The sequence below is a fragment of the Rhinolophus sinicus genome, linkage group LG12 (genome assembly GCF_036562045.2).
Source record: "Rhinolophus sinicus isolate RSC01 linkage group LG12, ASM3656204v1, whole genome shotgun sequence".
Lineage (NCBI taxonomy): Eukaryota > Metazoa > Chordata > Mammalia > Chiroptera > Rhinolophidae > Rhinolophus > Rhinolophus sinicus.
In genome coordinates, this window is record NC_133761.1 from 67441750 (window position 1) to 67462586 (window position 20837).

The 20837-nt window shown below is 58.3% G+C and overlaps 1 protein-coding gene across 2 annotated transcripts in view; it reads right to left on the reverse strand.

Moving 5' to 3' along the window:
• Positions 1 to 7232: 7232 nt before the first annotated feature.
• Positions 7233 to 20837, reverse strand: part of CACNA1S (calcium voltage-gated channel subunit alpha1 S) — a 45501-nt gene continuing 31896 nt past the window's right edge. The window contains exons 29-44 of one of the 2 annotated variants that reach the window (XM_074317104.1): positions 19345 to 19401; positions 18414 to 18542; positions 18219 to 18284; positions 17581 to 17672; positions 16789 to 16948; positions 15773 to 15900; positions 14768 to 14864; positions 14378 to 14480; positions 13487 to 13588; positions 13096 to 13220; positions 11656 to 11784; positions 10681 to 10931; positions 9334 to 9425; positions 8217 to 8308; positions 7896 to 8024; positions 7233 to 7762 (exon numbers count right to left, since the gene is read on the reverse strand). In XM_074317104.1, coding sequence (XP_074173205.1) covers positions 7511 to 7762; positions 7896 to 8024; positions 8217 to 8308; positions 9334 to 9425; positions 10681 to 10931; positions 11656 to 11784; positions 13096 to 13220; positions 13487 to 13588; positions 14378 to 14480; positions 14768 to 14864; positions 15773 to 15900; positions 16789 to 16948; positions 17581 to 17672; positions 18219 to 18284; positions 18414 to 18542; positions 19345 to 19401 — 2004 coding nt within the window. In that variant the 3' untranslated portion in view covers positions 7233 to 7510. The remainder of the gene's footprint in view (positions 7763 to 7895; positions 8025 to 8216; positions 8309 to 9333; positions 9426 to 10680; positions 10932 to 11655; positions 11785 to 13095; positions 13221 to 13486; positions 13589 to 14377; positions 14481 to 14767; positions 14865 to 15772; positions 15901 to 16788; positions 16949 to 17580; positions 17673 to 18218; positions 18285 to 18413; positions 18543 to 19344; positions 19402 to 20837) is intronic. The other variant, XM_074317105.1, reaches the window with a different exon arrangement.

The window sequence follows — 20837 nt, forward strand, 5'->3', positions numbered from 1 at the left end:
CAGCTAGTGCAGCCCCACCCACCTGGAGACAGAGCTCAGATCTGTCTGTGCAGGAGCTCAGGACCCCAGACAGGGTCTATTGGGGTGCAGACTCAGATCTTAGCTGAGGCATAGGCTTAGCCTGACTTCCTCTGTTACAAAGGAGACAGACTTAGCTGTAGAGGAAACCAGAATTTGTTATAAATAGCTAGGGAGAGAGAGAACTGCCGTGGATCACAGATACCCCGCAGTCTTAAACCAACCAACCTGTTTTGGGTTTCACAAGTTACTGAAGGTTTAATTAGTTCTCCATGGAACCTCAAACAGGCTCTGCACCCAGTCTCTGCAATGCGCTCAAATACAGCCCTGGGGCGCTAGGCAAGAGCAGGTGTGGATAGTTCTCTCTAGGGCCATCGTTCAACCCCTTCATTTTCAGGTGAAGAAGCAGAGGCCCAGAGAGGTAGAGAGACTTGTCCAAATTTGCACAGTAAGCTGGGGGCTGAGCAGGGACTAAATCATGGTCCTCACACTCCCAGAACAGGGCACTTCCCACAACAGCATGAAGGACTCAAAGGCCAAACATCTGATATCAGGCTGTAGGTGAGTTTATGGTCCGGATAGAAGTGAAGTCTGTACCAACGGACAAAAGACAGTCCAGAAGCCAAAGGGCGGTGTTCCACGTCGCAGAGATCTGGGTTCAAATTCCAGCTCTGCCACTTCCTGGCTGTCAAGACAAAGACACCCACAGTCACCTCATCCCGAGACTACTGTGAGGTCGCAGGGAGGTCACCCTGGTCAGGCATCCAGTACAGTGCTCAGCACAAAATAGATACGAATCCCCTTCCCGTGCCCATGGACCTAACCCTTCTTCTGTGGGCCCCGTCCTCTACAGGGACAGAGGGCTAACGTCACAGTGAATCCCCTGGCAGGTAGGAAGTCTGAGACGGGTGTGGGTGAGGCTGGGGGGAGGGGGATGGCCACGAGGTTGCCCGGCCCAAGTGGTCATTGACCTGGGAAGTGGGAGGGGCCAGTTTGCAGGGAGTTACCCAGCTCGGGAGCCAGGGTGAGTGCAGAGGCAGGAAGGAGCCCAGCGTGCTGACGTCTGCTGTCCACGACACCCCTGGTCTCAGCTCACGGGGGGCTGTCTGCAGGGACATCTGAATTCTATTTTACCCCACGTGATACCCTGGGCCAAGGATGTTACGTTATGCTCCTTGTTTAATCCTCACAACAGTCTTTGAGGTGAGTGCTGATTACCCCCATTTTGCCGAAGAGGAAATAGGCTCAGAGGTCACTTGGCTCGTGTAGCAGTCATTAGTGCTGCCCACCAAATATTTCCACCCTCTGCCTCTGGCTCACACAGGACTTGGTGTCCTCGTTCTGAGGTTAGCTGTGCCCATGTGACTGACTTTGACCAATGAAAAGATGTCAAGGGACCTAACTGCCATCCAGGACTCTACCTTCCATCTAAGACACACAGAAGCCCCTGGGTTCTGATTCTCCTGGGATACCTGGAGCTGTGTGGGGCAGGTAGGAGGGTAGGAGGTGGAAGCTCTTGGCCTCCACCTATCTCTACCCCCTGATGATTTGACTATGGTTTTGCCATGTCTCCAGATTGCGGCGTCCTGGGGGCTGACAAAATGAGCATGATTTCCTATTAGCTCCCTGGGGCTCAGAGCCTTCTCTGGTCAGCTGTGCTGAGCTGCCCCTCAGGGTCTTCAGATGACACACTGATGAGTAATTAGAAACATTCCAAGGGCCCTCCAGCACCACTGCCCATCGCCTGTCTAGGAAACAGTCCTCGAACTGGGTGTCAGGCCACACCTGTGTTAACCCCAAACTCAAAGGCTGACCCTGGTCACGTCCTCCTTCCCTTGGGACCGAGTTACTCCTCCGTGGAATAGGGCCACTACAAAGGGCTGGGTAACTGCTCAGCTAGAGGAAGCTGATTTGGGGTCGTACAGCGCTTCTGAGAACCGCAAGCAAAGGAATAACTGCTATCGTTTCTGAGCGTCGTGCTGCATACTGCACGGCATGCTCACGACAGCCCCAGGAGGTAGGAACAAGGTCATCCCCATCCAACAAAGGACACCAGGAGTGGCCCAAGGTCACAGCGTGGGGTGGAGCAGGGTTCGCACCGAGCGAGCTGGTTTCCTGTTTCATCCTGTGTCCGGTTACAGTGAAGACTAAGGATGGATGGACCTGGCAGCTGCTGAGCCGAGGAAGAGCAGTCGTAGGTCCACACAGAGACGTCCACGGCTGTCCACATGGCCCCCACGTGGAGACAGCCCAAATGTCCACCCAGAGAGGAATGTACTATTCAGTGATTAAAAAGAACCAACTATCAACACACGATGGATGAACCTCAAAGGAATTCCGCTGAATGAAAGAAGCCCCGAAGAACACGTGCTCTATAAGCTCATTGATACGAAGTCCAGAAAACAAAAGCCACTTATAGGCTCAAAAGCAGATGAGTGGCTGCCTGGAGGGGTGGGGGTCAGGGTGGGGGCAGAGGAGGGGTTACTCACAGGCACCAGACATTTTGGGGGGTAGATACCCATCACCTTCACAGTGGGGATGGTCCCACAGGGGATGTATCTTTCCAAAATAATCAAATTGTGCAGTTTCAATATGGGCCATTTGTTTTTTGTTAATTCTAACTCAACTGGTTTAAAAAGGTAACTGTTCCAACTTCTTTGCTCAAATAGGTGCAGAGTGGCTGGTGACTTATCCTGGGTCACAGGGACCATTAAGAGGAATCCTGGCCACCTAAGGGCACCTGACCCGGCTGCCTTGCCCCATTTGGCCTGTGGGCTCATTGAGGGTTTCTCCCCTAACCAGATGGGGGACAGTGGTGGGGAATTAGAGAGCAGACAAGGAGGGTGGACACACAGAAGGAGAGAGAGGGCACAGTGAGGGGCAGGCAGGGAACCACACTGGGAAAGGGGGAGGAAAAAAGATGAAGCCACAGGCCTGGGAGGAGGAGTGGGGAAGGGGGAGGCCAGCCCTCCCTTTACCTGGCGACAAGGAGGTGGCCTCCCAGGCGGTTGTAGCCACAGCCCCTCCTTTGGCTGCCACCCTGGTAAGGCCCTTAGGTTAACACATAAGCCCACCCTGCCTGTGGGTTCCCAGTCCCCCAGGATGTATCATTCCTTGGATTTTAATAGATATGTGCCTCAGCCAGACCCTGCATAACCAGCGCATGAGCGTTTAACACTGAAAATAAGAGGAGATGGTGGGGTGAGGGGTGCAGATCACACAAGGTTAACCTGGTAAGTGCCAGTTACCCCAAAATGCACCCAGACTGAGGACTTCATGGCTAGCAATGCATGCCAGCATCCCAGGCCATGCGGTGGTTTAGGGGATGTCAAAGGCACTTTCGCCATGACAGTCTGCACTGGCTGAGGTGAAATGATCTCTTGAAAATGTAATCTGTGTCCTCTCCCCAGCCCCTATTTCCTGACACTTGTGCCGTTGTTAGAGACACAGTTCCTTGGGAGAACTGGGAAGGGACTAGTGAGGATTCAGAGGCATGAAAAGAACTTTCTTTTCTCTTTAACTTCCAAACTAGGTTGGAAAAACCAAAAAGAAGCTAGGCCTGGGCAGAGCAAAGAGTTTTAAGTCTTAACCCAAATTAGAAAGAGGCCTCAGGGGACGGGTGATCACCTGTGTCCCAGCCCCCTCCCCCAGACTGATGAGGGCCCAGGCCCTGGAGGAGATCAAACCCCAATTCTTGAAGATCAGACGCAGGGCGCCCTGGAGAGAGAAAGGGGTCCTACTGGACAGTCAACCTGACACTGGCTGGCACTGGGACAGCTGGGTCCACCCCTGCAGACCACTCCTCTCAGGGGACATTTCAGGGATGACAGGTGCTAAAAGCATCCCCCCCACACACACACCCCTTAACATGGCCCGAGAACAGCTCTGCACGGGATGCCCACCTTGGGGAGCCCCAGCCGAACCCATTTATGTGATCAGGTCACCTATAAACTGCCCCAAAATGGAAGGCGGGGGCCCTGTTCCCCAGAGGGGCCGTGGTGGTACTTGGGTGGCGCTGGGCAGTGGGCACCCCCCAACCTCATTATAGTAGGTTAAATATTATAAAACTGCATTTTGTAGACAAAAGGGATAGAATATTGGCAATTTCAAATGATTCAATCTAATACAAACTGTTTACTGTTTAGGAGTTTGCTTGGTGCGGCCTCTTGCATTGGCCTTCCCTCCGTCCCTCCTCCCTCCCTCCTTCCCTCCCTCCCTCCCTCCCATCTTGTCTCTCTCCCTCCCTATCTCCCTCCATCCCTGCCTTCCTTTCTCCGCTCCTTTTTGCCTTGCTGGGATACAAAGTTATAAAGAAACGCCCTCCCTTGAGACCGGCACAGTATACTTGGAAAAGGCAAACTGTGGACTTCTAATCATGACACAGTGTAACAAGTGCCGTGACAAAAGTTACTAAGCGCTACAAAAATAATAGGAAGAAGCAACTAAGTTTACTAACTTGGGTGGCTGGAGAGGTCTTGCCTACAGGCTGCCGAGGGCAGAAAGGCCCCAGGAGTGGAGGCCCCTGGGAGTGTGGTGTGTGCAGGGGGCATTGGGTGGAGTGTGGTTGGGCTGGGGCCTGGAAGGGTGTGGAAGGGCCTCAGGTTAAGTTGGTAGGGGATGGGGTGGGGGGTGGGGGTCAGGACTGTCTTGCGATCCCCACAATCATACAAGTACTCAGCCGCTGAAGCATCATGCCGGCTCCTGTTAGACACCCCACTGCACTCCACCTTGGCCATGTGACCTCGGGTAGCTGACTGAGCCTCTCTGCACCTCTGTTCTCATCACAGAATGGGATCGGCAAAGATAATACCTACTTTATAGATGGCATTGCAAAGACCAGGGCACTTAATGAATTAGGTGTGATGGCTGTCTTCTCTCAGCATTCTAAGACAGGAACCATTTAAAGAGAGTACACAGCTCGAAGTGGGCGCAGTTTAGCTCCAAGTCCGGCCTTCCCTTCGATGCCCCCTGCCTATGTCACCGGCTCCTTGCTGAAGTCTGGCTGATGCAGTGACCTTGGGTAGACATGGCTCTTTCCTCCTCTGGGTCTCGGCTTCCCTTCTCACCACCATGAATCGCTTTTGTTCACCTTACTTGAACAGCGGTCAGTCCTCTGAACCCCCAGCATACTGCTCTGACATCCTAGCATTTTCAACTTCTGTTCAACACCACAATTATTATTTTGCCCTGTGTATTTATGGCAAATTTAAGATGCTTCTATGCCTTGCTTTTCTAAACTGGATGTCACGTTGCACTTAGGAACAGTTGTACAGCATAGGAGAAAGCAGCAAGGGAATCAGAAAGCGTGGGGACCACGCCTCACTCTGCCCCTTCCAGTTACGAGACCTTGCCCCTGGAGCCTCATCAGTGATGTGACAATAGGACCTTGGTGAGGTGGGGACAGTCACCTGGCACTGTACGTTGTCAGCCCCAAGGCAGAGTGGCATGTTACTGGGTCAGGTGCCAGAAGAATGGGGGTCAAGGTCAGCTTTGTGTGGGCTGTGCCTTCAGTATTGACCTAAGGAAGAGCTGGCCTTACAGCACGGCTGTCACTGGGACCTGCCAGCGCCTGTGACAGGCCCGGCTGAGGGTCACTGCTGCCCAGCTTCCCGTAGAGGCCCAGGGCCCCCCGAGCTCGGCCTTCAATGTCTGGCTCCCTCACTAGCCAGCAACTGACCAAATCAAAGCAATGGCTTCTTACCAAGGGCCTGGTCCTTACAGCGTTACATCCATGCTCTCCAATGAACACCACAGAAGCAGGAAGTATTACCCCATTTGAAAACTGCCTGATGTCACAGTATGGGAGCAAGCGAATGGGATCCCAGTGGGTCCGGCTCCCAAGATATGGGTGCTTTTGACCCCTCACAGGGTGCAGCCACGTCCGTCCTCTAAGAATCCTTCAGCCTGGCTACAGCAGGGCCCAGAGAGATGCCAGCGCCCCCCCCAGGGGGCTCCTGCGCTCTGAAGATGGCCTGAGCTGGGCCCTGCACCCTCCACTGAGCGCCACCCCTTCTAGAGTAGGAGGCCCCCGTTGTCCCCACCCTGGTGGCTTTGTGCCCATCCCTCGCACCAGCTGCATCCCAACACCTTTGAGCAGATTCCCCACCCAGCAGCTGGGCCCCAAGTATGCAGGGAACTGGCAGAGAGAAGATGGGGGTCCAGCAGACACTGTCCCTGGCCAGTGCCCCCAGGTGACAGAAGGTGGCTCCCCAGCCCCTGTGGGCACACTGTCTGTCAGATGGTCCTGCTTGGAGGAGGGGCCTGTCCCACCAAATCTGCCAGCCTCCCCCCACGGCCCCCTGGGTACCCATCCTTCCACAATCTGTTCCTTTTGTGCAGGAGACAAAGCAGGCAAGTTCACTGGTTTGGTGACAGGAACTGAGGGAGGGACCTTCTGGGGCCTGTGTTTCTTGGTGGAGGAGGAAGCCAGGCTCTCGCTGAGGGTGGGAGAAAGCATGCTGCTGGGCTGACATTTGGGGACAGAGGACTTGCAGGAGAGCCACTGGAAGGGACCGGAAGCTGTGGTGCTGGGGGAGGCGGGGCCATGGGTTTGCAGTGGCAGCCAGTGAGCCCCTCCCCTACCCTGGGCAACCACATTGGGGGGCAGCCAGGAGCCCTGGGGGTGTGGCAGGAGGCTGCAGGGGGACCAAGTTACCATAGCAACGGTCAGAGAGTGAGCTCTGGGCTCAGCTCAATGAAGGAAGGGGAGGAGAGGAGAGAGAACCAGCTGAGTGGGGAAGGGCCATGCTGGGGTCACCACTGCCTCCCGCTGGCTGTGTGACCACAGCACACGTGCCTCCTCTCTGCCTCCACTGCCACGTCTTCAAAACGGAACCCACCTGCACCTCACAAGGCTGTGGTGGGGGCATGATGGGTGTCACACAAGGAGGCACTCGGCCAATTGCAGCCGCTGCTACGCATCGTCCCTTGGTGTGCACAAGAGGGGCCGTGGCGCCTGTCCATCTTTGACAGCCAAGACCATGGGCAGGCACAGCCGGGGCTCTGGCCAGTGAGAAGCCGTGTGGCGTGACCGGAGGTGGGGCTGCTGCGCTTCCAGGAGAACCCACACGTGCTCAGTGGGCTCCACCTGCCTCCTGCAGAGTAGCAGTCCAGAGGCCCCCGAGCCCACGAGAAGGGGTTCTGGGGAACAGAACTGGGGTGGGGGGGGCACGCATGTAGGGGAAGGTCGGAACAGGAGACAAACAGAGGCCAGGTGCCCGTGTCACAGGCCGGGACACTTTAATGTTTTGCTGGGGATGGCCTCACACCAGCCAGACACTTGCACTGACCAGGCCAATCTGAAGAACGGAGGGTCTCCATCTAACTGCACCTGGTCTGGTGGGGAGACGGGCCTGCCAATCTGCTTCCTCCCGATGTCTGGGGGCTCCTGACCATCCACTTAGCTGCTGACGACGAGGCTGCCGCGGTGGGCAGCCTTCTTCCTCTAGCAACTGTCCCCAGCACTGGTCATGCTGGCTCCCAGGTGCGGGCTTCACGGCCTGGGGGGAATGAGGGTCTCCTGGGAGCCCTCGTGCTGGTCCAGGCTGCCCAGGGAGGACCTGAGGCTCAGGCTGCCCAAGGAATGGGCTGAGTCCTGGGGACACTCTCGTCCCCTCAGTAGCTCGGTGGCTGCCACCTCCACTTCCTCTGGTTCCATCCGGCAGGCGTCTGCCAGGGCGTGGCCTGTTGCCATGACAAAGCCAGCATCGGCTGCCAATGTGTCCAGGCCTCCTCGAAGCAGAGCCTGCAGGGAGGACAGGGGCTGGGTGGGGTCTTCCTGGGGGGCTGCCTGGGGCCTGCCTCCATTGGGCCTGCCTCGCCCTTCCCCAGGCCAGCCCTGAATGCGGCCCACAGCTCTCGCCCAGCCCTGGCCTCACCTCTTGGACCAGCAGGGCCGTAGCTGGAGCCGGGCACCTGGATGGACTCTCCTGGGTCCTAGTGCTGTGGGGGGTTTCCTCAGACAGAGACCCTGGCATGGGGCATCTCCTCGCCGCAGGCATGGGGGGCTGTTCCAAATGCACAAAAGCAAAGACTCACACAGGATGTTGGAGCCCAATGGGCCCAGCGAAACCACAGCTCTTTCAAGGGAAGCTCAGCCAAGACCCAAGAAAGGGGCAGACCCAGGAGTCAGGTCCCCTCTGCAATTGACTGGAAGCCCTTGCTGTGCATGGAATTCCTCCCAGGTCCTGCCCTGTTACCTGGCAGCGGGCAGGCAGTGCCTGGGCTGTGGGCGTCAACCTCTGGGTCAGCTGTCCTCTTCGCTTTGCCATGTGGGATTTGCTGAGGGGTCCTGTGGGCAAGATGAGGAAGGACAGGAGGGGCTGGGACTCCTACCAGCAGCCCTGTCAACAGAGCTGGGCTTGGCCAGTCAGCCACACTCAGAGGCCCTCGGGCTGGGGAAGGAGTCCTGCAGGGTGGACACGTGCTGAGGCCCAGCCACGTCCAGTCTGGCGGGATGCGCTGCGCACCCCCTGCCCCCCAACCCCACGCACACTCCACTTGCCCTGCTCTTTGTCCTCGTGGGTTTGGGAGGGAGGATCAGGCCAGAGTCTGAGCAGCTCTGGCCAAGCTGCTTTGTGTCAGCATGTGTGTGAGCACAGGTGTGTGTGAGCACAGGTGTGAGTGTGTGTGTGTGAGCCCGTGTGTGTGTGTGTGTGAGCCCAGGTCGGTGTGTGCACAGGTGTGTGTGTGTGAGCCCAGGTGTGTGTGTGTGAGAGCACAGGTGTGTGTGTGTGTGTGTGAGCCCAGGTGTGTGTGTGTGAGAGCACAGGTGTGTGTGTGTGTGAGCCCAGGTGTGTGTGTGCACAGGTGTGTGTATGCACAGGTGTGTGTGTGTGAGCCCAGGTGTGTGTGAGCACAGGTGTGTGTGAGCACAGGTGTGAGTGTGTGTGTGTGAGTGTGAGCCCAGGTGTGTGTGTGTGAGAGCACAGGTGTGTGTGTGTGTGAGCCCAGGTGTGTGTGTGCACAGGTGTGTGTATGCACAGGTGTGTGTGTGTGAGCCCAGGTGTGTGTGTGTATGTGTTGGGGGTCGGGGCAAGCACCCACACCTCCACTGAACTCCAGCTCCCTCAGGGCTCCCACTGTCACACACAGCGGCCTTGACCTACTGGGAGATTGCAGGTCATCTGCTGAAGGGCCCAGAGCCGTGTCCCGGGCGCGTCCTTAGGGTTCCCCTTGTCTCACTCACGCTTCTCCCTGCCGGGCCGAGGAGCTGCCCTGACAGCGCCCGCATTCCAGGCCCAGCCGCTCCTCCTTGAACAGGCTCCCCAGCTATCAGGCGAAGTGGGTTCCCCGGCCCCCAGGGAGGAGACTCACCTTCTGGGGTGCACAGAACAGACGGGTCCAGGGCCCCTCCTCTGGCAGCGGGCGTCTCTGTCTCCCCAAGGGACTCTCTGTCATAGTGGACGCTGGAATGGAAGCAAGTCCAGTGAACCAGAGCGGGCTGCTGGGCCTCCCACCGCCCGTCCTGTTCCCTCAGGCTCTGGACCTGGCACCTTCCAGCGGCCTGGACTCCAGGGCTGGCGCTCCCACCGCCCTGCCCAGCCAGCCCTGAGTCCCCAGGAGGAATCCGCTGCACACATTCCCACCTCCGCCCCTTGCTCCCTGTCAGAGATGCCGCCCCTGCACCCTCCCCACCGCTGCTCATCCTTTGGGGCCCAGCTGCAGCCCCTCAGCCCGAGGACACTGGTTCTCTGCACGGACTGCACTGTGGTCCCCCGGAAACTTGAAGACCTAACCACGGCCCTGTGCCCCCTGCCCGCCCTGGGCCCGGAGCCGCGGTGAGGCCCAGGCACTGCCGTTTTCACAGCTGCCACGTGTTCCTCACGCTGCTGAGCTCAGCTCTGGGCTTCTCAGCCCCTCTGCCTTCTCAGGACACCCACTCTTGGAAATGATTTGGTCCCGATTGTATCACAGGACACATCCATGAACAGGACAACCACCACCCTTCTACACCCGGTAGCAGCACCGGCACCCAAAGGCACAGCGTCCCTCAAGGTGTTGGCCGAATTCCAGGCTCTCTGTCTGGAAGTGGGTGCCGGTGGCCCGGGTCACAGGAGGTGGCTTCTGGCCTGACCCGCCCACTCCTGAGGGCACAGGACTCAGCCTTTCTAGGCAGAGACGTCGGTCTCCTGGCCTCCTGCCCAGAACAGAAGCTCTGCTTGGCACTCAGGCCTGCACGAGGGCTGAGGCTCTCCCCGTCCCGCTGTTGCCATGACACTGATGTGCTCACAGGTTTGGGGTTGCAGAGACGGGAACCACCCAGCACAGCGGGGCCTCCCTGGGCCCCAAATCCAACATGTGGCCCTTAATTGTTCACAGTGTTTTGTAGCATGTGCAGCCGCTGAGGGTTCCTTTCCTAACCAAACACGTGCCGTGGGTCTCAGCTCCTGGACCTGCTGCTGGAGGTGACGGAGTAACAGACCCACGGACCTGGTGCCAATGCCGACACCAGGCTGCCCCCTGCTGGCCGCAGGCGCTCTGCAGTCCAGGACTGCCTCTCACATCAAGGTGCCGGATGGACTCCAAAGGGCCCAAGACCAGCAAAGGACACTCACTACACATTTCAGAGCAGCCCCTCCAAAACAGCCTGGCGCCCACTAACCATGTTTCCCAGTCCTACCCCAGAGCCCCCACATCCAGGCTGGCAGGTGCCGCTGCTACCTGGAAAACACGTGGCTGTCACTGTGGCTGCTGCTGCCGCGGGCGGTGTGGGCGTTAGCGTTGTTGGTGTTGGCTCGAGCAAGGGGGTGGGCTCCTGGCTCCTGAGGGAAGTCCTCCAAGAACACAGGTGACTCCAGCTCCTCCATCTCTATCTCGGCGAACTGCAGGGGTCTCTGGTTGGCCATGACGGGGGCCAGGGAGTTGGCCCTGTCCAGGAAGTTGTCCACCTGGCCAAACAGGCCTCCCGTTCTCTAGGGACAAAGGGGAGAGTGGAAGGACTGAGAGCAGTGATGGGGGTGAGGGCTGGCAGTGGGGGCTGTCGCCCTGGGATGGCAGCTGTGCTGGGCACAGTGATGGTTTGGGGAGACTAACCCCATGCAGAGGAGGCTGGGCTGGGCTGGGGGCCAGAGAAGAGACCCTTCCCCTCAGAGAGTTCTCGAGTTGATGGGGTGGACAGGACATGCCCGAGGAACTCTGCAGGAGATGTGGACACGGCATAGTGGGGAGACCATGGATTTGGGGGTCTGGAGGGCTGGTCACAGTCCCACCTCTGAAACGACCTTGCTAAGCACTGTTGGACATCTCAGATCGTCTCTTTGGGCCATTATTTTCTCACGAATGACCCAAGAAGGTTTAACAAGGTGTTCATGAGAACTTTCCAGTTGTACAGTGTCAGTAGACAGAGCTGAAGACTGAGAACTGGTGTAACTGGAAGCAGGTGGGGCATTTGGCATCGGGGGGCTTGTGAGAGACAAGGGCTGACTAGGCATTATGGGGAGGGAGGAAAGGGTGAGACTTGGCGGAGGAAGATGGGAAAGGATGTTATACTTGACACCTCGGGGAGGTTGGGTCATTGATTCTGAGTTCCCGGGGGTGTGGGTGCTGGTCTGCGGCTTCCGTGCTCCCGCCTGGATGGCGGGGTTTCTAGCCTGCCTTTCTGGGGGACGTTGCTGGCCCCTGTGGCAGAACACTTACCCGGAATATCCCTTCTTCCATCGCAGCCTCCACCATGGCTCTCTCCAGCTCCTCCTCAGCTGTCAGGTCTCCTGAGATGGTTCGGCGGATCTCAGGAGCGGCCTCCTCCTCAATGGCCCGCAGTCCAGCCTGGGGAGAGAAGGGAGACTCAGGGACCCCTCCAGCTCAGGACAGGAGACCAGACCGCTTCCCACGGCCTCACTCATTTCCAATCCTTGCAGCTGGGGTTTCAGTCTCTCTCCTACTCGTTCAATGTCCCAGGGCTCCGTGAGGCCACCAGGTCCTGCTCTAGCCTCTGGAACAGTCCAAATGTTCCTGACCCCCAAGGAGTCTTCTCTCCACCTCATGGATGATTTCATACCCTCCCAGGCCTCCAGGTTGAGAAATCCTTTCAGTCAGCACAGTTTTCTAGACAAATGATCTCTTGATTGCACGTGCCACTAATACAATTCATTTGAGCTGGTCAAAGTTCATATCACCAGCAATGGGACAAATCAAGATTGGTGTCACCTGATAGTTTGCAATGACAACCCAGCATCACTTCTGTGACATTCCTGCCCAAGATGCATATCCTAAATCTATCATGAGGAAACACCACACAAACCCAGACTGAGGGATATCCCGGCCTGCAATCTTCCAAAGTGTCGAGGTCATGTCAAGGAAAGACCAAAGAACTTGTCCCAGGTGCAAGCGACGAAAGAGCTATGACAACTAAATGCAATGGATGATTCTGGGTTGGATCTTTTTGCTGTAAAGGACATTATTGGGACAACTGGCGAAGCTTGCACGGGCAGTAATGCATCAGTGTTAACATCCTGAATTTGGTGGTTGCATCGTGGCGCGTTGGCGAAGGCCCTCATTTGCAGGAAATACACCTTGAGGAAATACACTGGGTTGATGGAACATCGCGTTGGGAAATGCTCTCAGATGGTTCAGGGAAAAAAATGTTTTTGTATTATACATGCAACTTTTACAATTTTTTTGTGAGGTTGTTTCAAAGTGAAAATCACAAATGAAATTTTGAGCTCACAGCCCATATGCATGTGTGTTTTTATGAATTTACAAATTATGTACTTTATAATTAACACCAAAAACTAGAAATACAAAGCAGATGAGATAAAAGAAAGTTGTAAATTCCTTTGCAAACGCAGTGGCTCGTTTTAAGCGCCCCTGGGAGCGCTGCCATCTTTGGAGAATGTTGTTCTTGTCTAGCTCAAATCTCTTCTTTGAGCAAACCCCAGTTCCTACGGTCTGATCACCCAGAGATGCGAGAGCTGCTGGCTCTTCTGAGGCTGAAACATCTCCCACTGTGGACCACCCAGAACTGTCACTTCCTTTCCTCACTGGTCTCCACCACCAGCCCTCAAGGATGCGAAGAGGGAGCAGAGTTCTGAGACCTGGCTCGGGACCAGGGTCCCTTGGGGCTCGGGCTGGGCTCACCTGGATCTGGACGGCGTCCTTCTTGGGCCTATACCCATAATACTCCTCCTGCCGTTTCATGAACTTCCGGAAGTGCTCCTGGATGAGGAACGTGGCGTAGAACTTGCCCACAGTCACCTCGTCATCTGCAGAGGGGCCAACAAGGCCGGTGGCAACATGACATGGGATTCAGCATGGGAGCCAGGTGGAGCCAGGACCGGGCACTTCAGACCCCCCTCCTCTTGCTGACCTAGCCAGTGGGCAGTTTCGACCCTGATGGCCGCCATGGGGCCTATCCAAGGTATTTACGGAGGGCCTGGGCCCTTCTCAGACTCCCATGAGGCTTCCTGGAGAAGTCCCTGTCCCCTTTCCTCAGGTGCCCCTGGACTCCGCCTCTCAAAGCAGCACCCACCTCCTATTGGAGGAATGACCTGGTCCAGGAGCTTCATGCTGGTTCTCTTCCAGATCTTCTTGATGATGGCCCTCAGCTCCTCGTTGGCCTGCTCAAAGTTACCTGGGGATGAGGGACAGGCAGGGGCGGCCCCAGGTCATCCAGGCCGAGCCAACTGCACTTGACAAAGCCACCTCTGAACTTCTCACTCGGAAACGTTGGCTGGGTTTCCTTTTGTGGCAGCTACTGTGCTGGTCACGGGCAATGGGGGGAGGGTGTCCCTGTCCCCCTGGGGCCTTGTGCTCACTCCCCATAGGTCTTGGCTCCCAGGGCCCTGGGAGGCTGACTTCCAAGGCTGTCATCTCCTGTGCAAGGTCTGCCCCCAGGACCCAGGCCACCTCCCTGTGCTCTGACGGGGCTGCTTCCTGACTGTTGGCCTTTCTCTCCTGCCCCGTGGCTCCCAGCCGCCTGCAATGGTCCTGACCTTCCGTGGGGATGGCTCTGACACAGCCCAGTCCCAAGCAAGGGCTCAAGGACAGTCCCAAGACCCCACCTGCTCTGACCATGTCTGTCTCCCCAGCAGGTGGGAACCAGCAGGTTCAGGGAGCTCAGCGAGGACTCCATCAGGCTGCCTGTGCTCATGCCCAGGGCCGAACCTCAGGGCGCCCCCAGCCCCCTCTCCCCACTGCCACTTCTGGGCCACAGACACAGCTGTGTGGGGACAGATCCTTGCGACTGAGCCCAGTGGACAGTGTCAGGCTCCCTCTGAGCCCCAAGGGGCATGATGGTTTTCTGGTCATGGGCTCGGGCACTCCCTCTGCTTTTCCTCATGGCTCTTGGTTCCGACCTTTGTCTCAGAGGATCAGACAGAATCTGCACCAGAAAACTCGTCCTCCTTGGGGGGGGCCTCACCTTCGGTCTTGATCTTGAGGGCCGTGCGGACCAGGGCGAAGAGAGTGGCGTTGAAGGTGACCGTGCCGTCACTGTTCAGGGGCATGTTCATGCCCACGAGTCGCTGTGGGGACAGGTGGGGACTCGCTGCTGAGCTGGCCAGGCCCTCACCCCATCTGGGGGCCGGGAAATGAGACTGGGTGGGGGGTGGGCAGGCTGAGCAGGACGCCCTTCATGACGGGAGGGAGGGATGAGCTGGGGACATTGGTGACTTCAGATCCTCAGGGAGGCACTGGGGACCCAGATGATGACGCTGTAAGGTGACTCAGCCAACCAGGCCCCCACCAGTTCGCCCCCAGACCCCCGTGCCTCCTGCTCTCCCAGGGGCACCCTCTTGGCAGCTCAGGTTACCTTACATGCCACCCGGTGTGGGCAGAACTTCCCGAAGCCCAGAGGGGGCTGGATCCTTCTGAGCAGGGTCACCACATCCAAATGTTTGATTCTGCCCCTGCAGGAGGACACACAGCTCGGGGACCTGGCAGCCCCGCCCAGAGAATGGGCCAACGGGAAGAGAGCCAGGACATGGGGAACGAATGCATCCTTATTTCCCAACTGTGTTTAGGAAGTGGGAGCCTGCTCCTTTTAGAGAGGAAATGTTTGAACTCACAGGTGCCTGGCACCAGGCATGGGCTACCTCCTGGCAGGCAGGGCCAGAAGTCCCTCAGATATTGGGCTCCCAGGGCTGGACCTGGGCCTCTTTTCCCCACAGTGGAGCCTTCCTTAGGTTTTGATCAAGCTGGCTGTGGGCTCTCAGACTATATCAATAGAAGAAGCAGGTGTGGTTCAAGGGAGGTGGCAGCCCACCTGGGACGTGTGTCACAGGTTGTTGTAAGGATTAAATGCCATAGTGCACCTGGGACAGTCATCAAGCATGAGCTCACGACCGTTTTAGAAAGGCTGTAAGGCGGCAGTATCGGCTGGTGCCCTGAGGATCAGGCTAAGAGCACAGAGTCTGACCCTGCTGGGGGGGGGCGGGGGGGGCGGGGGCTCTGCGTTTTTGTCAGGCTCCAAGCTGCTGGTCCGTGGACCACACTCTGAGTAGCCTGGGCCTGAGTGTCTGGTGAAGTGTTGAGCTCCCACTCCTAGAAGTCTGCACGCAGAAGCTGGATGACCATTTCCCCATGAAGTCACGGGGGTTTCGGCCCTGCGGGGGCGGGGGTGCAGGCAGTGGGACCCCTTCCAACCCTGAGAAGCTGCAGTTCTCTGATCTGGGACCTTGGATACTGAAGGGATAGAAAGCCCGTGTGTTCTTATTAAACTGGAGAGTACCCGCCTTCCGGACACCAGGACGGGTCTAGGATGGAGAGGTGGACAGGTGAGGGAGTGCCTGGCACGGAGCCTGCAGTCCGGACTCACTTGGCCTCTGGGTCGTACTCCGCCCAAATGGCCTTGAACTCATCCAGGTGATGAGGACCCAGGATGGACCAGTCCCGCGTGAGGTAGTCAAAGTTGTCCATGATGACCGCCACAAAGAGGTTGATGATCTGTAAAAGGTGCCCAAGGCCTGCCAACATGGCAGGCGGTACGGGGACAGGTGGGGGCTGGGAGCGGCCTGCTGGGTACGGGGCCTATAGCTTCTCATACCTGCGCCTTCTGAACAACCTGTCCTCCCCCGACAAGCAGCCTGTGTCCCAGCTGTGAGCTCTGGCACAGGCAGTGTCACTGCCAGGGAGCTTGGTGCCATCCTTTATCACCCAGCTCTAACCCCTCCAATCCCAGCCTGTCGTCCTCTCTCTGGAAGACCATCTCCCCTGCATGGTGCCCCCATGGGACGGAGCCCCTGTCACTGTTCTTGCCTTTTCTGTATATACAGGTGTCCCCTGGAATTGCAGGGTTGCTGATACATAGACCCCCCTTGGTGCCCAGTGAGCTCCTGTGGGGCCAGGACTGTGGCCCCTTCCTGTTTCTGTCCCCTGCACTGAGCCCAGGGCCTGGTACACATCAGAAGCTCACACAACTGTTCTAAGTGAATACAGGAAAGAAAAAAGCGAGGGACGAGAGCCCAGTGCACGCTGCTGGCTGTCTGTCTTCCAGGCGAGTGAGCAGACAGCAGCCCTGTGTCCAAAACAATGGGGGCCTCGCGGGGCACCTGGTTTCCAGCCTTACTGTCCTCCTCATGGGAGGAATAGAGGGCAAACAGCTCTGTTGGAAGCCCTACCTACTTAGGACGGAGCCTCATTAAATCTTCAGGTTAGAAAATTCTAACAATAACAACAACAAAAACCAACCCAAGGAAAACCTGAAGCCACCCTTCTGGAGCATGAAAAAGCACAGCGCGGATGAGCAGAATGGGGGCCACCTGAGGTCAAGCCCTGCAGAGCCAGCAGCTGACCAGGGAGGACCCGCGCCCAGCTCAGCCCGCGGTGTCTCACCAGGAAGGCACACAGCATGTAGAAGCTGATAAAATAGTAGTAGGCAAAGTTCGTGCCGCACGAGTACTCCTCGCCAGGTGCGTAGTCCGACGCGGGGTCGCACAGCTTGCCAGGGCTGCAGGCCAGCAGGATCTCCTGCCACGCCTCCCCTGTCGCACACCTGGAAGGGAGGGGCTCCTGTTGGCCCATTGCGTGGCTGCAGGGAGGCCAGCAGCAAGGGCTGGGAGCAGGGCGGGGGCAGGGGGGCTGACTAGGCTACCCCTCGAAGTGGGGAGGCTAGACCCCGAGTTTGCTGTGCAGTTCAGGGCATGCCTGGCCTCAGTTTCCCCTCTGTGCTCCACCTATTGGGGCAGGAGCTAACGATAGCAAAGGGTTTCTTGGCTGGAGGGGCAAAATCAATCCACAATTCGAGTCCCTGGTTGGGGGTGGGGCACAGCAAGAGAGCACCTGTGCTGACCAAGCTCGGCAGGCTGGGAGGTCATCGAGGCTTTCTGACCTCTGTCTCCTGCTCTGGGATGAGAGTGGGGGAACTGGACCGGCTACATCCTTTGCGGGCTCAGTGCGAAATGAAGACATGGGGCTGCTTGTTCAAAAATGCTTTGCAAAGTGGCGTTGGTTGTACAGTGGCGAGCCAAGTGGCCTTCCAGAAATGACAAGCACCATAGCCTGCTGTGCACAGGCCCTGTGTGGCCGCACAGGTCACACCAGGCAGCCAGCCCTGCCTGCAATGCAGGGAGTGCAGTTTAAAGGCCCAGGGGTGAGTGGGGGTGGGAAGGACAGGGGGCCTCGTGCCTGAAGAGCAGCAGCACAGCCTGTGGGAAGGTCTGGAAGTTGTTGTTCCGGTTTATTTGGGTCCCGTCCACCAAGGCGATCTTCCCAAACATCTGCAAATCACACAGGGCTGACGGGGAGGCCTCCATAGGCTCTGCCTGCGGCTCTCTCCCCCCTGAGCCCTGCCCAGCTCCTTCCACCTCCTCCTGCCCTTCCGCCGCAGACCTGAATACATCCACCTGTTTGTGCGTTGGTCGTTTCGGTGAAGTTCTTCCCATCAAGCCCAAGAAAAAAAGCAGGTGCATGAACTTTCCTAAGGGGATGCTCGCTGACTTGGGGACACCAAGTAGGGAAGGCGGACAGGGCTGTCGGGGAGCCCGACTGAGCGGCCTGGGCCTGCCGGAGGTTGGTCCCTCCAGCGCTTCTCTACCTGACTGCACTGCGGCTTTCTGGGAACCCCCTGGGCTGTCGGCTGAGTGAGGCAGGAGGGGGCGGGCCCAGCGGCTCCAGGATTCACTGAAGCCCCGCCCACACGGCCAGGATTCACTGAGGCCCCGCCCACTTGGTCAGGATTCACTGAGGCCCCGCCCACTTGGTCAGGATTCACTGAGGCCCCGCCCACTTGGCCAGGACGCGCCGAGGCCGGCCCCGCCCCTTACCTGCATACCAATGACCGCGTAGATGAAGAAAAGCATGACGATGAGCAGCGCCACGTAGGGCAGGGCCTGGGGGAGGGGCGGTCAGTCACAGGGCCTGCTCCCTTTGCAGCCTGACTGGCCCCTCCGCCCGCCAGGTCCCCCCGGGGCTCCCCTGCCCTCCGGCGTGGCCCTGGAGCCGCGGCTGCACAAACACACCTGGAAGGACTTGATGAAGGTCCACAGCAGGGTCCGCACGCCCTCTGCCCGGTTCAGCAGCTTGATCAGCCTCATGACCCGGAACAGGCGGAAGAAGGCGCTGGAGATACGGGCGCTTTCGTCCGGGTCCTGCGGGGCGGCACCTCCGCGGGGTCGGGGGGTGGGGAACGGGGGGGGGAAGGGAGGGCAGGAGGAGATCCATGGTGGGGCTCTTGTCAGGGACGGGCCGTGACAGTGCTGGGCTATCCTGGGCTCAGGGCTCTGGGCTTGTCCCGCTGGGAGGAGGGGAGGGGGTGTGGCGCGAAGCATGCAGTGAGCCCATTGTCAGGAGAGGCCCCGGGGACTTGGCCCTGGGGTGACGCTGCGGCCAGGCCCATGCTGACCCTCTGGGCCTCCTGCCTCATCGCACCTTGTCCTCAGGTTGCCACTGAGCAGAGGACCCTGGCAGCTCTCCTGGCCCCATCCCCTAGGGTTCCCCCAGTACAGAGGTTCCCTAAAGCCCAGTGCTCTGTCACCATAATTTGGCTGACACCACCCTCCCCCACACATGCTGTCCTCTGACAAGGCCAGCCTCTGACCTTGTGCTTGCCTTAGACACCTGGTAACTTTGGAGGGGGGCCCCTCTGCCCAGCTTCCTGTGTCCCCAAAGCCTTGTGCCTGTGACCTGTCACTAAGGTCCTCTGCCAGCCAGCACCACTGTCCTCTCTGGATGGTCCCTTCTGCACAGAGGGTGCCAAAGAAACCCCTCGCCCCACTTCTCTGGGCTCTGAGAAAGCCACTAAAACCATGCACGCTCTAGCACAGAGCCCCTGTCCCAACCTTAACTTGGCTCTGGGGGAGGGAGCCCTGAGTGCCAGGTCCACCCCATGCAACCCATGGCCAGGCCTGAGCATGCAAGCTGCAGGGCAGAGCTCATGCAGCCTGGAATTACAACGGTCCCGCAGCCTCCACCCAGGCAATAGAGTCCCCCGCTGGAGGCCAGGAAAGTCTGTGGAGAGAAGAGATGGGGGGGGGGGAGAAGGGGGAGAGGAGGAGGGACACGGTGGGAGGGGGGTGTCAGAAAGGACAGACATGAGAAAAGTTAAGAGAGAAAAAGAGGCAGGGGGTGGAGACCTCAACTGGCTGCCCCTCAGGGTGGGGTAGGAGGGCGTGAGGACGAAGCTGTGGGGACAGGGGCAACAGGCTGGGGGCAAGGGAGCAGGAAGATGGGGAAGGCGTACACAGATCGATCCCTTCTTGTGTTCAGCTGCATCTACAGCTGACAAGGGGCTCAGGCTCTTCCTGTGTGTCTGGGTTACACTGGGGACACTGGGGACATCCCAGAGGGGTCACTTTGGAAAGTACGTGCACACCATCGTGAAGGGGTTACCTCCCTATCTCCCTGAGTCAGGGGTGCTGGGCAGTGCCCTCGTGCCACTGAGGCCCTTACAGATGTGCCATCCTCTAGGCTGAGACCGTCCACCGGGTGCTTCTCCACCCTGGCCTGGGAGCAGGACCACGGCTTCCAGCTCATGGCCAGGCTCTCAAAGGGCAGGCTCGGGGTGGGAGCATGTTTTCCTCCCACGCTCAGCGTCTCCCTCAGCCACATGTCAGGGGCAGCCCTGTTCTGCCCTTCTGGACAGGAGGGATGCTGGTCTCCAGAGCCCCCCCCCCCCCAGGAGGCAGCTCACAGGACTCGCCCACAGGGAAGCTGTCTTTATATTCCAGCCTCTGAATCTCCTCCTCCGTGTCCCCTGCCACCTCCTCAACGCTGCAGGGACCTTGACCTTCAGACCCTCAGCGAGGCCACCTCTGGAGGGCTCAGCTTCTGAGGTCTCTTGAACATGGACCTCTCTGGCAGAAACCTGGCCCCCGTTGCTTTTTCTCGGTTTTCATTCCACACCCAGGGCCTCGTCCCCTCCAGCCCTCTCTTGGTCCAGCTCCTGGGGCCATGTGCCTCCCTGCTTAGTGTGGGCCCCAGCACCTGCCAGGTTCCAACGCCCTTGCCTGCACTGAGACTCCACCCAACCTGCTGGCTCTCAAGACCTGCTGTCTGATCCCTTCCCCAGGCTCCAGGGCTGCAGGCATGACTCCAGGGGACACTGAGCTGATGGGCCCACCCAGACTCAGACCCCTGTCATTTTCCTGTGATGCATTCATCACACCAGCTGTGTCTCAGGGGGCAAGGTGCACCCACCCTCACGCCCACCATCCTCCCTGGCCATGGTATGCAGACTCAGGGCCTTTGCACGAACTCGCTCCTCCCCCTGCAGCATGCTGTCCTGATTTCTGCCTGGCTCACTCCCTTGCTTCATTCAGGTCTCTGCTCAGATACCATCTTGACCCCCACCTCTCCTCTCATCCCTCCCGCCCCCCCCCCAGCCTTTGACCTGCTTTGTCTTTATATAGCTTGGCACACCTGCCGTGTTATAGATTGGTTTTTGT